Source organism: Phoca vitulina, unplaced genomic scaffold, assembly GCF_004348235.1.
Source record: "Phoca vitulina isolate PV1807 unplaced genomic scaffold, GSC_HSeal_1.0 scaffold2, whole genome shotgun sequence".
NCBI lineage: Eukaryota > Metazoa > Chordata > Mammalia > Carnivora > Phocidae > Phoca > Phoca vitulina.
The window spans coordinates 10,411,274-10,427,935 of record NW_022589705.1 but is presented as its reverse complement, the minus strand read 5'-3'; the positions used below and the strand labels follow the sequence as shown (position 1 = coordinate 10,427,935).

At 60.1% G+C, this 16,662-nt stretch overlaps 1 protein-coding gene across 1 annotated transcript; it reads right to left on the bottom strand.

The window, feature by feature from the left end:
• Nucleotides 1–4,864: 4,864 nt before the first annotated feature.
• On the bottom strand, nucleotides 4,865–15,050 carry ALX3 (ALX homeobox 3). The gene is made up of 4 exons (XM_032415917.1): nucleotides 14,774–15,050; nucleotides 9,287–9,603; nucleotides 6,366–6,494; nucleotides 4,865–5,977 (listed from the first exon to the last, which is right to left on the bottom strand). The coding sequence occupies exons 1-4, from the start codon at nucleotides 15,048–15,050 to the stop codon at nucleotides 5,669–5,671; spliced, it is 1,032 nt and encodes a 343-aa protein (XP_032271808.1). The 3' UTR covers nucleotides 4,865–5,668.
• Between the last annotated feature and the right edge of the window lie 1,612 nt (nucleotides 15,051–16,662).

Below are 16,662 nucleotides of genomic sequence, written 5' to 3'. Positions count from 1 at the left end.
GGGAGGGAGGGGCTGGGTCAGAGAGGGGGGTTGGCTGCTATAGGCCTAGCAAGGGTAGGTGGTTGGGACTAAGAGGAAACCTCTGTGCCCAGAGCCTGGGGCAGCGGTCAGCTTCACGGTGGGAAGGAGTGTGTTGGGGGAGCCCACGTTGCTGGAGAAGAGGCAAGGAAACTCTCTGTGGTAGGTGTCAGTTTGAGGTCTCGTGGATCCTGCACCTGGCCCTCAGATCCCTGGACACATCTGCTTTCACCTACTTCCATCTTGGAGGCGCTGTTTCTGATGCGGGTGATATGATAGGACTGTTCTCTTTTCAGAATTACTTGAAGGTCCCTTATCTTACCTGTAGGCCATGTGTATGAGGTCTTAAGTCTCTGAGGGGTCTTGGCTTACAAAGGAAATGTACTCTCGGGAAAATCTCCCTTTTGTTGGTTCAGTGCCTGCCTGGCCTGGGTCTTCGCTGAGCCTCAGTGTAGGTCCCAAGCTGGGCTTCCAGGATAAGTCTGTATGATTTGGAGCAGCAGGGACAAAGCCAGCGCTGTCCTTTTTCTGTAAGTCACACAGCCTCTGAGGTGGGAAGTCCCTGTGACTGACTGACTTTTTGCTCCTCAGTAACTTGCACCAGACAAGGGAATCTGACACGATTTGTGTGTGCGTGATGGGTTTTTTACTGTTCCTTGCCAGGACCGATAGGAAGTATGTATCATGAGATTTTAGTTTGGGTAAGATAGATTTTCACATTCATACTCCACCAGGCAGCCTGGCTCATTGAACTAGCTTGTCTGAAGTTTTGCTTCCTTCCCCTTTTCTGAAGCTTCACCTAATCAGAGGTGCAGTTTTTTCATCTTGGTTTGCAAAGGTCTGTAAATGCCTATATATCTAGTTTATATTTCAGTTTGTACAAAAAAGAACACAGATTATCAAAGCTGCAAGGGCCATGAAGCCTGAGTGGGCGGGTGAATCCCTGCATCTGTAGGCCCAGGGCTGGCCCAGGAGAGGAAGAGCCTTTTCCCAGCCACAGAGTGTGCTAAAGGTAAAGTGGCCACCCCATCTCTGTGGTTTCTTTCTCATCTGGGTCCCGAGATGGGCAGGGTACATGAAGGCCCTTTGTAAATAGTTGAGTTACACAAAATGTTGGTTATTGCTAACCAGGCTCAAGGTCCAGGGCTCCTTCCATCCACTGAGGGATGGGTTACCTTGTGCCCGTATCATCTGAGGGAACTGGCAGTCAAAAGCGTTACCACTTACTGGGTGTCACACAGTTACCAGGCCCAGTACCGATGCTTCTTGAAAGTTCATTTTCCACACAGGAGCCAGCCAGTAGTGCCAGCCAGTACTCTGATGTTATTGTTTATAATAACCCTGAAAGGTACCAGCGTTGCAGGGCCTATTTTGCACATGAGAAGTGGGCACAGAAAGGGTAAAGAACTTGCCCAAGGTCACAAAATAATGAGAGCTAGAGCCTGGATACAACCAACGTCTCTGCAAAGTGTATGTCCCATGGCCCCCCTGCCCCAACACACACACACACCCTTTCTCTAATGAATCATTTTGATTCCCCAGCACTTACCATCAGTGCATTCATTTGCTCTTTTATTCCCTTTAGTCAGTACTTAATATTTGCTCAAGCATGGTCCTTGGCAAGGAGATTGTTGGCAAATGTCCGCTAGGCCTTGCCCTGGCTTCTAATGTGCCCCAAATGTGCCCTCGTCCAGGTAGTTTGGGGGCTGTCGCTGCCACCTTCCCTTTCAGCCTGAGCCTGGGTGTCTTGCTCTCCTGGGTCCCAGAGGACTCGCGTGTGGCTGCCCCACCGTTCCTGTTAGGCTTCTGTCCCGGGAGGCTGGCTTCCTGTCCTCTCATGAACGGATGCGGGGAAGCAGTACTTGTACCATTCATTTGTCACTCAGCACAGTCAGCCTCGGGCTGCAGGCTCGCATTTACTCACTGAAGGACCTTGAGCTCATCGTGCTCGACGCCTCGGTTGGCTTATCTGTAAAAACTGGTTTAATGACAGCAAGGTGGTCATGAGGGCTGAATAAGATAGTGGATAATGGCTCTACGGACCTGGCTGAGGAGGGACAGCACGGCTTGTAAGTGACAGCTATTCGGCTTGTAAGTGACAGCTATTCGTAGTCCTGCTAAGGGCCCTTCCAACTCTAGCCCACTCTGGATTTGCTTCCACTTCCTGAATCCCCTGGAAAAGAGACCACCCCCGCCTTCAAGGGCCAGAACAATGTCTTAGGGCTCCTCCCGTCCCTCCTCCTGAGCTCACTGCTCTATATACAGAAGGCTTTCAGAAGTCAGCCATTCACCCAGCCACCCTGCTGTCCTACCCTGAAGGCCTCTTCTCTGGGCCAGGCCTCGTTCCAGAAGCCCTGGGCGTCCAGATGAACAGAACACCACACTCTCACTTTCCTTGTCAGTCGATAGACAGGTGGCTACAAGAGCAAGCGAGAGCAGTAACGTGGTGGGCACCGAGACAGACAGCCTCAGGGCCACCCGGGCTCTACTGGCCCCAGCCAGTGCCCTGGAGAAGAGACTGGGCGGGGGAGGCTGCCGTGGGTGAGGGGCGAGCGCGGGGGCTCTGAGAGCATTGCCCCTGGGGAGAATGGTGAGGATGCGCCTGGGGCAGAGGCTGGGCCTGATACAGGGAATGCCCGGCTCCTGGCGAAGTGGGGCCGGCTGGTTCCTGTCTGGGGCTGCAGAGGGTCTGCACTTCAGGGCTGTAATTCAGGTTGATGTGTAAATGCCTGGGGGGAGGTGGGGAAGGAAGATTGAATGCCTCTCATGAGAAGCATTTCATCACACCGGACTGAGCCCAGAAGCCCGGACTGAAGGGCCCGTTAGCGAGGGCTCTCCGCTCTGGGCCTGGGGTCTGTGCCCCTGCCAGCACCGAGATTTAGGGCTTCTCTGGGTGGCCCTCACTGGGGCAGAGCGGGGCCTTAGCAAAAGGACTTTGAGCCTAGCAACTCTCTTAAATTTGGGATTTCGGGTGGGGCCACTTCCCCTTTCCTTTTCCAGAAGGGGATGAGCATAGCTCCCAGCCTGGCCTGGGGCCTAGGTTGAGAGCTGAAGTTACCTCTGGAGTGAGGCTGGGGGCAGGGGCATCTGAAGACCTGGGGGCTGAGTCTTAGGGGTGAGATGCCTAGGGTGTGGAGGAGGAGGGGAGGAGGGGAGGATGGGAGGATGGCTAATGGGAAGCAGGTGGAAGGGCTGCCTGTGTCCCAGCCGAGGGACAGGCCGGCTGGGATGGTCCAGTCAGTGGGAGAAGCCATCAGCTCACAGATAATCCCAGGGAACAGGCTCCGGGATGCCCATTCATATTCATTATGTGTGAAGTGGGCGGTTGTAAAGTTAGCTTTCTCTTCATTTAGCTGTCACTGGACAGAGAAATATGAGCTGTGGGTAGATGCCCCTGGATGGGAGCCAGTAGCTGGTCTCTGGCCTCCCCGTGCCCTCCTCCGCCAGGGCCTCCCTCCCGCATGGTTCGCTCCCAGCCTCCGCCTGCCTCCACTCCTGCTGCGTGGATCTCTCTCTCGGCTTTACTGCCTTCTCTCATCCCTCTCTTCCCCCACTTCTGCTTCCTTTGCTTTCACAGATCCTTTCTTCCCCGTGCACCGCCCCGCCCCCCACCCCCCCACTGAGCTGTGTGAGAGAGGGAATTGTTTTTTTCTTGACCATTGTTCTATCTCTGGCACCCAGCACAATGCTTGGCACAGAGTGGGCACTCAATAAATATTTGTAGAACAAACTAATCTTTCTGCATCTCTCTGACTTTGTGACACAGAACTCCAAAATCTTGCTGACCACTCCTTGGGTGAAGAACCTTCTAGTGCACTGGTCTTAGCCCTGAGTTAGAAGTGTGGGTTTGAGGCCCAGTCATTATTGACCAGCTGTGTGAAGGGGGTTGTGCTCCTCGGAGGTGCTGGGGCTGCTTCTCCCTATTGCTCCCACTCTTCCTTCCTGATGCACACAGGGCTCTCGCGTGGACCTCAGAGCCAGCATCAGTACCGAGAGGAGAGAAATCGCCAGCAGCCAGGCCCTCGAATGAAGGGAAGGGAAGGAAGACACTGGTTTCTTCTGAGGGGAGCTTGAGCCTGGTCACACTGTCTTAGAGGAAAATCTGATCTGATGGGGCACTTGCTCCCTCTGGGAACGAGCGCAGCACTGGTGTCTTTGTGTGCTCGGGTTTCTCTGTGCCTGGAAGAGGCTCCTAGCTGAGGCTGAGCTCTGAGCAATGTGGTTGTGTTTACTGGGAGGGTGGGAGGGCCAGGCCTGCTTTCTTCCTGCCTTCCAGGCTGCGGAGATAAGGCAGAAAGTGGGGATGAAGGGTAGAATGGCTAATACTCTGAAACCACAAGAAAGAGTCCTGGCTTTCGTCTCTGCCCCACAGCTCAGACATGCCCTGGGGCATCTGGGAGAAGGGGGTTGCCCCACCCCCACGGTTCTGGCCCAGGGGAGCTCAGAGCCCTCAGTGGACTCCCCCATCTTTCATTCCAGCCCCCCTTCCACTGCCAGTTCAGCCACAAGTTTATCTCCGCCTTCCCACTCCAGCTCCCCATTTTCCCTTCCACATGGGCCCAGCAGCCCTCGACCCGATCCTAGGCAGGTGCAAGGGCCAGGCATGGCGTCTATGGGCCTTGGGGGCCCTGCTGCAGGCCCACCTTCCCCTAGCCCCCAGGATCCCCGCTGGCCCCTTAGGAGGGCCTGGCCCAGCCTGAACCCTGGGCACAGACCAGCTAACCCATTGTCAAACCCTGAGGATACACAATCACCTGGTCTAAAAAATACTGCCATCTTTATTATTATGCTGGGCAGCACACTTTTTTTTTTTTTTTTTTTTTTTTTTTACAAAAGTGGGGTTTGAGATCTCAGGGGCTTAGAATCTGTGGAAGTCTGTTTTATTCTTACCAACATCTAATGAGTAAACCAGGGGAGCCTACAGTTTCTATGGCGTAGCTCTGGCCTGAGCCCACAGAAGAGAATCCAAATATTTAGTGGTTTCTGGTGGACTTTCTGCCCCCTTGGAGGGGGTGAGGACTCCATGGCATGTTGGGGGCGGGGGCACAGGGCAGGAGTAAGGGGTGGCTGGAGCTGGGGCTCCCGGCACCTTTTCCCCAGTGGCCTTCAGGCCCTTGTGAACTCCGGACGCCGAGCGCTCGCCCCCTGGTGGTGCGAGGGGGGAGTCAGGCTGGCCCTAGATGCTCATGCTGCAACACTGGTTTCCCCTTAGTCACAAAGAGCTTCTCCTGGTTCAACCTGTGTCATCCTCTTGTTTTCCTGGGTTCCCTGAATGAGGAACCAGTTCAGCCATTTCAGCTGGAGGGATGACACTTAAACTTGGACAAAGTCTGCAGAAGCAGGGCAGTGTCTTCCTCCCTCCAGCCCAGAGTTGGATGAAGGGACCCAGTGTGTGGTAGGAAGAGTCCTACCTGCTTTGCAGCCCCCTTTGTCCCGGGCAGCTCCACCTTATTTTAAGAGAAAAAAAAAACTCTAGCTTGTTCCCTGCGGGAGGCTGAGAATCCCAGCTGCTCTGCCTGGGCCTCCAGGATCCGACTGGGGCTTGGAGGCAGAGGTGTGCCCTCTCTGGCATCCAGGCTGGGGTGGGGTGGGAGCAGCTGGGAACAGAAAAGGGGGGTGGGCAGCTTAGTCTGCATGTCCACGCAACCGATCACGTGGTCCAGTTCAGTAGGCTGGGTGGCTCCTTGGACTTCACCCTGAGCGAGATGAGGCTTGGAGACTTATAGTCGCCATCTGGGGTAGGCTCAAAGCTGTGGCCCCCCAGGGCAGGGGAGAAGCCATGGATGGAGTAGATGCCAGGGTGGGCCCCAGGGGAGGCTGGCACCCCCATGAAGCCAGCCACATTCCCATGAGAGTGGGAATATGGAGACATGCACGGGGAGGGCATGCCCTCTGGAGACACGAGGCAGGGGCCGGGGGGGCTCCCGGACCCTGGACTGGGCCACAGGGAGTTCTGCAGCTGAAAAGAGAGACAGAAAAAAGGCCCATGAATCAATAGCCCAGGGGCTGCCTCCCTTACCTGGGGGTTCTGTCTTTGCCCTTAGGGCTCCGGAAACTTAGCAGGAAACCTCCACTTGGCCCAGGTCTAGAATCTGCTCCCGCCTACCCCCGACACTCGAAATGGCATCTCCGGAGCCCCCTGCCACTGCACCTCCAAATGAGGTTTGCTTCAGTACCAGCTGTTCGGCATGCCTCATTCACGAGACAGGGAGGAGCCCCACTTTGCAGAGGAGAAGTGATTTACCCATGGTCCCGCAGAGTCCTAATGCTGCTTCAGGTCTCCCTGGGGCCCACGCTACCCTGGGGGATGTGGCCAGGCCCTGACACAGGGCCAGCTGGGGTCTCACCTGTGGGTGGCTGTCTGTTCGGGGCAGCACAGAGATGTCATAGGCAGATGTGAAGGGGTTCCGCCCATCCTGGATCTTCCCATAGCGCTCGCGCTTCCGCCACTTCGCTCTGCGGTTCTGGAACCAGACCTGGGGAACGAGGGGAGAGGCTGAGGGAGTGACAAAGCGGCCCTGAGGAATAGAGCCCCCTGGGGAGAGAGTGGGTGGGGGTGTCCTGCAGGATGGGGAGCTGGCTCTGGCTGGAGGAGCTTGAGCTGCAGCAGCCTGTAAATCCCTATTGTTCTCCGGGCCAGGGGAACCGGGGGGTGGGGGGGGCTTCTTGGTCCCTTGGGCCACCCTCACCCCCCAGTCACCAGGCTTGAGTCACTCTCTTGGTTCTCCAGCCTGCCTGTGCCACTAAGGGTGTTGTGGGATCTGTGGCCCCAGAGGCTCTGGGCACTGGCTAGGCGTACCAGGGCACAGGCCTCTAGCCCCCCTGCCTCATCTCCGCTCCCAGGCTCCCCACCTCCCAGCCTCAGGTCAGAGCCCAGCTCCTGAAGAAGGCCCCTGGGCACTGAGCCCTGCCCTTCTCCGCAGCCTCACCCCCAGCCAGGCAGTATGGCTTGATTCTTCCTACTTGCCCCTCAAGCCAACTTGCCTCTGAACGCATCCGCTACCTTGTGACTCCCTGCCTCGCCTCAGCCTTCCCCTGCCTCGGCTTACCGCCTCACCCCGACACACACGCATATGTCGCCGCTGGCCTGGGTGATGCGCTGGCATCTCTCTCGTACTCACCACACCCTATTACCATTGTCCCTTTTGCAATCTGTGTCTCCCACTCATTTGGGAGCTCCTGGCAGGTGAGGGTGGCCTCCCTGTGTCATGCGTATCTGTGTACCTATCTGCGCCGAATCGGTCACTTGGCAGAGGCCCTGCGGCTGTTACATTTATGGTACCAGTGCATGCGTTTTGTATTTCTGTCATTTAATAAACATTTCTGTGTCAGGCTCTGGGCTAGATGTTGGCAATATCAAAACCAAACCAAACCAAACCATCCCCTTGCTTTCCAGGGATCTAGCTGGGAGCCATGACAAAAGAAGTTGTGTGTGTGTGTGTGAGAGTGTGTGTGTGTGAAAGGAACCCCACCTCGGCCCCTCACACACGCCCCCACGGTGGCCGTTCCTACCACTCAAGACAGGTGAAGCCACGACAGTTAAGGAGCTTGGCAGACCCCGAGCCCCCTAAGCCCCAGATGCAGAGATCCCAGAGCAGGCCTGGGGCAAGGTCAGGGACGGACCATCCCACCTGCCCAGCTGCTGGGCCTTTCCTTCTCTATCCTCCCTCCCCCCCGGGTAGATGAAGGAGTCTGGACTGCTTCACCGGGCATTCCTCCCCATCATCCCTGGTTGTCTCTGCAGCCCCCACTGTAGACTTCCGCCTGCACTTGGGCCTTGCCCTCTGCACTGTTCTGTGTGGTGGCTTACTGCTCTCCATGGGGTAGGGCCTACAGGTGGCTGTCACATTCCTGTCAGAGAAAAGAGCCTTGTGGCCGCCCCTGCACCCCTTCGGCGTTGAAAAGGCCTGGGAGAGGAGTGGGGGGCTGCGCTCCGCCTCTCCAAGGCAGTTCCATGGCCACGGCTATCCAGAGGCTCGCAGAGGGTCCGGAGACTTGATGTTCTGGACTTCCGTGGCTCATGGACTCTGGGACTGTTGTGAATGCTCGGTCTCTTACCCTGCTGGCCCAGGTCCTGGGGCGCCCTGGGAGGACAGTCCTAGAAGTGTGTTTTGGGTGCCACCTGGGAGGAAAATGAAAGCAGGAGGACCCAGAAGAGAAGGGGAAACAGCCCAAGCCCCTCTGTTCCTACGCTGAATCCAGCTGTAGGGCCTTCTCTGCTAGAAGGCAGCTGGCCTCTTCGTGGACTGGCCTGCCAGTCCCCATATTCGGCCAGAGGGAGGCCCCATACAGGGTGTGCTATGTATGAGCTCTGTCCCTATTAGGTCTCCTCTGTGGTGGGAAAGAGAATCTCCTCTGTCTAGAGGTCACCTCCTCACCTCTCCTGAGAAGCCCAAATCCCACCCCTCTCCCAGTGCCTCCTACTTGGCCTCAGGGAGCCTGTTGTGCATCATGCCAGTTCAAAGTCAAAGCAAGGCAAACAACCACCATCTTCCTCTTGGGCCAGGCTTTTACTGAAGGCTCCTTCCCCATCCCCACCCTCCGCTTGCCACCTTCATGTTCTTTCTCACTTCCGACATGTCTTGGATGTGGACTTCCCTTCTCCCTTTCCCCTGTTCTCAGCATCCCTCCGTCCCTTCACCCCCAACCCCTACCTGAAGCTGGCCACAGCCTACCCAGGAAGCCCTGCGGCCTGATCTCTGCTGGGGAGAGTTGGTTGGCTGGGGAAGGGCCCCTGGCCAGGCTCTCCAGGCTGGGGTCTGGGAGCTGGCGGGCCTGACAGTCGCTGGCTTGGGATGGCTTTGAGCATCACTGGGTCTCAGACCCCCCCCCCCCAGTGGGGACCCTCCTGTTCTGGGCAGCTACCTCGGGAGTAGCCCGATGTGTTCAGCATTTCACTGCTTCCGAAAGGCTGTCACATCTGTGATCCTCAAAGACCATCCTAGGTAGGAAAAGTGAGACTGAGAGATCCAAGGACATGCCCCAAGTCACCTGGTCAGCTAGAAGTGGCAGAGCAAGGACTCCCAGACAGGTAGGTCTTTGGACTCCCAGAGGCCACCACCCCCATGAGGTACTTGGGCTGCAGGCCCGTGGCGGCAGGAGAGCTGGGCATGGAGGGGAGCCGAGGGCAGGCAGGCCGGGGGGCAGGCACCTGGGAAAGGCGGCTCTGCGTGGCACCAGCACCCACCTCTCCCGGCCCTTCCATGGCCTGGCCCATGGTCGGGGTGGGAGAGGCAGCCAGAGAGGCCCACGCCCGGGGTGCCCTCACCTGTACCCGGGCCTCGGTGAGGTCCGTTCGCAGAGCCAGCTGCTCCCGGGCATACACATCAGGGTAGTGGGTTTTCTGGAAGACTCTCTCCAGCTCTTCCAGCTGGAACGTGCTGAAGGTCGTGCGGTTACGGCGCTTCTTGCTCTTGTTCTTGGCCAACTCCATGGAATCAGGCAGTCCCGGGGACAGAGGGACACGCAGGCTGGCCAGACAAGGGCCTGGGGAGTCTTGCAAGTTAGAGGGCCCGTCTCTGGGCCCCCCTCGGCAGTCCAAGGGCAGCTGGGGGAAGCTGGCAGCTTTGGAGGCCTTCTCCTCGGCTGCAATGGAAAACACAAAAAGGAGGATGGAAACCGAACCAGGGGGTTTTGTGGGTGGACTGGGGGAGGGGGCAGGACATTTGACGCTTCAGTCCCCGCCTCCCCCTTCCTTTCTCTTCCCTCGTCCCAGCAGCCACCCTCCATGGGAGCCTGGCATTCGGAGGCCTGCTTGCTGAGCCTCCAGCTGGGGAGGGGGCCCTGGGGAACCATGTGCTCTGTGGTCTGGGCGGATCTGCTGGGGCCAGACGAGGGTTCATTTCGGGGAAGCGCTTTGTGGTGGTGCGTCCCACAGGGTGTGGGGTGCCAGGTTGGCGCCATGGCAGGGCCTGGCGCAGGGGCGGGAGGAGGGGGTGAGCAGGGGGTGGTGGGCGTCTCCCGCCCCTGCCAGGAAGTGCCTCCTTGGCCCTGGCTGTTGGGGGTGGGGGGAGGGAACGTGGTTCCCAGGTCCTCATGCCCCTGCCTCTGGTCCCAGGTCCAGGCAGGGGACACACAGGGACACTCAGCTCCCCTTTGGCTGGTCTGGCTGTGCCTCATTCTTTGGATCCCAAATCTCAGGGCAATGTCAAATCCCCCAGCCCTGGGGCATGAAGGGCAAGATGGGGCAAAGAAGCGTCCAAAAAAAGATTGTCTCATTCCTCCAAAAATTGTGATGTTTGGGCCCAAGACTTGAGCTCCAGCATTAGAGAGCAGGAGGTCGGCTATCTGCAGAGGAGAGTCAGGGCTTGGGGGACCAGTGTCGAAACAGGACCCAGCTCCCAACCCCATCACTCTGGCCATGGACTGCCCCCTCCCTCCTCGGCAGTTTCCAATGGCCCCCCCACTGCCCATGATGAGCAAGCAGGGAGGGAGGACCTGACTGCAGCTGGGCACAGTTCCCAGCAGCCCCACTCTGACACGCTAACCCTCACTCGGCAGGCTTGGTGGAGCCCTGCCACAACCCAGTCATGGTGAAAAATAGGTCACCCCAATTGCTCTGCCCTCTCCTCTGGCGAGGCCCCCAGCGGCACTGCCATGAAATCTCCAAGAGTCCACTGGGACAGCAGGAGCCCTGCCACAAAGACGCCCCACTGACTCATGCAGCCTGGCCCCTGCCCTGGCCCATCCCCAGCAGGGGCCTGGGCCCCCGGAGGCCCAGCAGGCTGGCACCAGGAGGCTGTTTCCTCCTTGGGACTCGGTGTCAGGATCACAGCTATCATCAGGGAAGCATGGGACCAGGGAGATGGGATTCTCAGGCTCTGGCTCTGAGGAGTCCCTGTCTGCATTATGGAGGACAAGTCGGGCAAGGTCCCCCCCAGCTGGAAGGTGGTCAGGGACCCCCCAGGCTGTGCAGGAAGTTCCACGTTGTGAGAGGGTCCTGGAGGCCTGGCAGAGTCAGGGGACCTGCCCTCGGGCACCAAGCTCACAGCTTGGGCGGAGCATCGAGGAGAAAGTGCGCCAGCCACTGACTTCCATTCTTGGCCCACATGTTTTGGTTCTAGAGGTAGTTCCATGGGCAGCAGCTTAGGGAGAAGGACTCATGGAAGCTGAGCCAAATAACTGAAAATGGTCAGGGGGAGTGGGAGACTGGAAGGGGACACCCCACATCTAGCAGGTTTGAGGGGGTGGTCTTGGAGTTCTGGGTTCAAAGGGAGGTCCTGCTGGACTCAAGGCAAAAAAGGGTGAGGGTGGCTCAGGGATGGGGATGAGGGGAGCATTGACATCACTACAGAGGGCCCCCCAAAGTTCTGAGGCTTTGTTCATCTGGCTCTTGGGCCCTCAGTGTCTGTCCAAACAGGATCTGCCCAGAGGAAGTGACTAGCTCTGGGCTCTGAGCGACCAGAGTAAGAGATAAAAGCACAGCAGGACTTTTCAGAATAGCCACCCAGAAAAGGCTGCTGGCCTCCGCTGGCCTCCCTCGCCTGCCCAGTCTACAGCCCTCCCAGGGGACCGGGGTACTTGTCCCCTCCTCATCGCCATGGCCCTGAAACCTCCATCTACCTGAAAGACTCCGGGGAGAAGCCGGCATCCCCCTCTTTGGGGGGATAGGGGCACACCTCCTAGAATGTCTCCTGAAGAGCAAGGCGCAGTGGAGAAAAGAGGGGAGGTGGGGTCAGCGAAGGGCAGCAGTCAAGGAAAGGAAGGAAAGGCAGCCCCAAGTTTGAGTCTGAGCTTGTAAACAGCAGGGTGCACCGGGAGGCCCCGAGCACTTTCCAGGTGTACGCAGGCTGTGTTTGGGGGTCACCTGCACCCGGTGGGGACACTGGGTGGTGAAAGGGGAGTGTTCGTGGTAGAGATTGGAATCCTGGGGCTCAGCACCAGGGGCTCCACAGCCCGCACAAGTGCAGCACCACAGCAGAGGTCCGGCGGGCCAGAAAGACAGGAGCCAGGACAAAAACCTCGGAGGCGGCCACAGTGCTCGGTCCCTGACCGGCTCCCACGCCCCGCTGCTCGCCCGCACCCTGGGGCCGCCAGAGCCCCCCCCCGCTAGCGGCCCCGAGCCGTACCGCTCGCTCCGGACGCCAACCGGGAGCCCCACTGCCCTCTCAGCTGGCGTCCACTGAGGCCGCCGGGCCCACCCCCCGGCTTTCGGCCTGCGCGCCGTTTTCCACGCGATGCGCAGAGCTCGCAGAGGCCTGGGCTCTCGCAGCTCCGCAGCTCCGCAGCTCCGGCTGAAGCAGTCGTGTGCATAAACGCCGTGCGCGGGACCCCCGCGGGGCCTTGGTGCTCTCCCTAGAGTTTCCGGCTTTGGCCTAGACGCCTCAGCCGGCGGGGGGCTCCTGACTTGGAATCCTTCACGAGGTCTGCGGCCGGTCCGGTGAGCGCGGCCTTCGGTGCTCCGCTCTGGGCCTCCGAGGCGGCGGGCGCGTTCCCAGGTCAGAGAGCCAAGCCGGGGAGCGGACCGGGCGGCCCGCGGCGGAGCGGAGCGGGAAGGACCGGCCTGGCACTTCTCCGGCCCTCTGAGCAGCCGCGCTGCACCGCCAGGACGCGGCCGGGGTGCAGGGCAGGGCTGGGCGCTCTCGGCCAAGGGCGCCGCAAAGAGCGGGAAAGCGCGCCAGGCTCTCCAGCGCGGGACTGTCCGGCCTCGGCGAGATCGCGCCGCAGATGGGGCGCAGCTGCACGCTCACTGGTTTGAACTGGAAACGCTCGGAGCCCGTCAAGTTAGAAGCAGGGAAATAAGGCGGGTTCCCCCTTTGCCGCCACTGCCCACCTCGTAGACTGCGTGGCCCGAGTTCCCCAGGGCAGCTCCTCCCCAGCAGCCCCGCTCCGCCGCAGGGACGCAAGCGGCCCGCGCCCGCCGAGTTGCGGCCCTGGGCACCCGCGAGGCGAGAGGCGGCCGGGGTCCCAGGCTCCGCTGGCACCCGCTGCTCCTGTTTTTCGTTTGGTCGGTCCTCCGCTCAACTTGAATCGTTAATTTTCCTCTCCCACTTGATTTTGCTGCTTTCTGCTCCGTTAGGATGTCCCTTTTTTCCTTTCATTTTTTTCCCTGCTTCTACTCTTCTTCGTCCTTTCCCTCCTTCTCCATTTACCCGCTTCGTTCGATCGTTTGATCCTGCACTTGCTTTTTTTCTGGTTCTTCTGTTCGTTCTCCGTTTATTTATTGACGTTCTGCCCTGCTTGCCGACTTTCGTCTACCTCTCCTCGTCTCTCTCCTCCGTTGTTTTGTTCATTTTCCTTTTCCTTCTTTTTGGTGGTTAACACTCTTTGGTTTTACTTTTACGCATTTCGTTGCTGACACCCTCGCCGTCGCCGGGTCCCTCCACGCCCCGCCGCTCGTTCTCCCCCAGCGCTCTCCGCAGTGTGCCCCTCCTGGCGGCCCCGCGGTGCGTGCGGCATCCCGCGCGCCCAGCAGGACGCGGGCCCGAGGGGTGGGTCCCGCCCGACGCGGCGCGCCCAGCCAGCCCGGGTACCTGTCCCCGGCGGTGCTCATGTGGCTGCGCGGCCGCCGCCGTCTGGCGGGGATCAGAGGAGCCAGGCCAACTGCTTTTCATTAAGTCCCAACTGTGGTTTTTATCAGGAGAGCCTCTTTCAAAGGGCACAGACACGAAGCTCCGCGGACTCGCTCATTTCCTCCGCTGACCCCCACACACCTCCCCGCCCTCCCCAACACATTCCCACTGCCCCGGCTGGGCGAAGGCCCGAGCTGCCTGGCCACTCGGTGGAGGCCGGCGAGGCGCCAGTGGGTGGAGGCGGGCTGGGGCCGATCTCAGAGGATCCAGTCCTGGGCCTAAGGTGCGGGATGTGGCAGCGCAGATGGGGCGGGCGCCCAGACTCCTGCAGGTCAGCCGGTGCACTGGGCGGCGGCAAGGCTGCGGGCCCGTGTGGCAGGCCCCGGCGTTCAGGCGCGTTCTCCGGAGATGGCGCGGTCCAACTGGCCTTGGCGCATGGGGCACTGGCCCAGGAGCCCGAGGCGCCCAGGGGATAGGCCCGCCCGGGGTGCTCTCGACGGCCCCAGCCGAGACGATCCAGTGCGAGGAAGCCAAGACTGCGGGAAGGGCGGCCATCACCGTGCATAACGACGGGGAGGCCAGGTTAGTCTGAGAAATAAGAACACAGTTATTCCGTATTGAGAACGTACTGCGGGACCGGCCGCGGCCGCGCCGCCGAATGCCTAACGCGCCGGCAGCGCCTTCCCCACGGAGGCTGGGCCTCGGGGGGGAGAAGCCGGCGGAGGCCAGGCCGCAGCCCTCGGCTGAGTCCTGCTGGGCCACTCGAGGTCGGGGCCCAAGCTCAGGGCCCCGAACGGGCGCCACACACAAAAGCCGCGCTTCTCTCCCCGCATCGGGACCGAGGGCTCCGCGTGGCGCCCGGGGCCCTGGGCCCGGTCCGGGCTTCTGGGTCAGTGGCAGCTCCAGGCCAACTCCGGCCAAGCATGATTTCTCCTTCCCGCCTCCGGTCGCCTTCGGGCTTCACTGGGCCCGGGGCCGTCGCCGTCGCCTCTCCACCCTCGCGCGACCTCCCGCCTCCCGTTCCCGTCCCGGGAGGCACGGAGGGCTCTGCTTCCCGCGGGGCGCTGGCTTCGCCGGCCTGGGCCAGCGCCGGTGGGGCTTCTGAGGGAGCCGTGGCGAGGGGCTAGAGGGTCTAAAAGTGGAGAGCTGGGCGAGCGGGCGAGGGAAGCAGGGAGGCCCGGGCGGGCCGGGGAAGGGAAGGAGAGCGGGTCGGGGCTGCGCGCTACGCCCGCGCCGCGCGTTACCTTCCGCGGGGCCCTCGTAGAAGTGGCTGCCGTTGAGCGCCGGGCCGGGCCCGAGGTCCTGCAGGTACTTGGCGGGCGGCTTGGCCGGCTCTGGGAGGTAGGGCTCCAAGGGCCCGCAGGCCGGAAAACGGGTCAGGCGGGGGCCGCGGGGCGGCGCGGGGTGCAGGTGAGGCGCGCCGGCGGGGGTCCCCTGGGGGCCGGGTGGCTCGTCCCCCGCGGCCGCGTAGGGACCGGGCTCGGGCCCCACGCCGAAAAGCGCGCAGCGCTCGGGGTCCATGCCGGCTCCCGGCGCACAGGCCGCCGGGGCTCCGGGGCTCGCGCTGCCCGTGCGGCCTGTGAGCGCCCGCCAAGGGGGAGGGACCTGGGCGCGGGGGCGCGGAGCCCCCGGGAGCGGCGCGCGCCGCGGGGGGCGGGGGGCGGGGGGCAGGGGAGGGGGCCGCGCCTCTGACTTAATGCTGGAACCATCCACGTCACGTGCGGCCCCGCGCGGGTTAACCCCTCGGAGCCCGGGAGCCCCCTGATTCACCCCAGGCCGCGTATCAGAGGCAGTTCGAGCGGAGGGAGGAAACCACCTTCTCTCGACGGCAGGGTCCCTTTTGTCTGCCCATCTTGGTGAGTCCCTTGCTCAGAGCAGCACCCTTGGGCCTGACATCCAGCCTGGAGGTTCTGGCCCCTAGAGGCGTGAGGCACGACCAACAAACACTCTTAGGCCTGGTCTCCCGACATAAGCCTGGGCTAAGGGCGGGGTGGGGGAGGGGCTGGGCCTTTACCTAACTCTTGGCTGGGAGCTGGAAAAACGTTGCCTCTGCAAAAACACCTCCCTTGCAGATCCCTTGTTCCTCACTGGGACAGGAGTCCTTGGGAAGAGGTGTGTGGGAAGAGGTGTGTGGAAACAGCTCTAATCCGGGAATGGGGGCTAGGAAGTTTGGGCCTGGGCACTATCATTAATTAGCTGTGGGACCTTGAACTGTCACTGGTGTCTTCATCTGACTCTGGAGTCTGGACCAAGGCAATCCTTGGAGGCTTTCTGTGTATTCCTGGTGGGTTTGAGAAGCAGAGGCAGAACCAGAGGGTTCAGGGAGACTTGCAGGGACAGCTGAGGACTGAACAGGGTCCGGCAGAGGCTGTCTTTGGAGCAGGTGGAGGGGTACATAGAGGGTTTGAGGTTTGAACAGCAGGTGTGGAGTGAATACCTTTCAAATGATCTGGGAGTGCATGGGGATCCACTGGAGAGAGGCTGGCTGCAGCCCAGACCTCAGGGCTGTGCTGCCCCAGGCCTGCCATTTTGCAGGGAGATGAGGGTAGGGTGGCATCTCCTAGGAGTTGACTCTCCCCAGCCAAAAGGAAGCATAGGACTAGGGAGGTGGCTTGGAATTTCTGAGAAGAGAAACAGCCCCCACCCTAAGATCCGGGAAGAAATTCCTGAGCGCCCTGGGACCCTGCTCCCTTCTGTGGATTGAGGAGTCCCCAAGTCTGGGTTACACTGCTTTTTATTTTCAGTGCCTCCAGAGACTAGTGAGAGGGATGGGGAGTCAAACATCATTTGTATTTCATTTGAATTCTCAATTTTTAAAGGAATCCAAGAGGCCTGGTGTGAACACCTCCCTCTTCCGCTGGGGGCTTAGAGGGGGTTTCTTGGCTGTCCTCAGCCAGAGTTGGGCTGTAAATCAAGGCCAAACAGGAACCAGAAGCCTTGCATCTCACAAGTAGTCATTAAGCCATTATTAAACATACCGTAATTTCTCTGAAGCCTTATTGGTTTAAACACCACATTGGAGGTATTATGGCCATTAGGGCCCCTAATCACAGACTGCAGACTGGGCTAGTGAGGTGGGAGCACCTGGGGCTGGGATTTCCAGCCAAGAGGGAGGTTCAGCTCAGAATTAAGC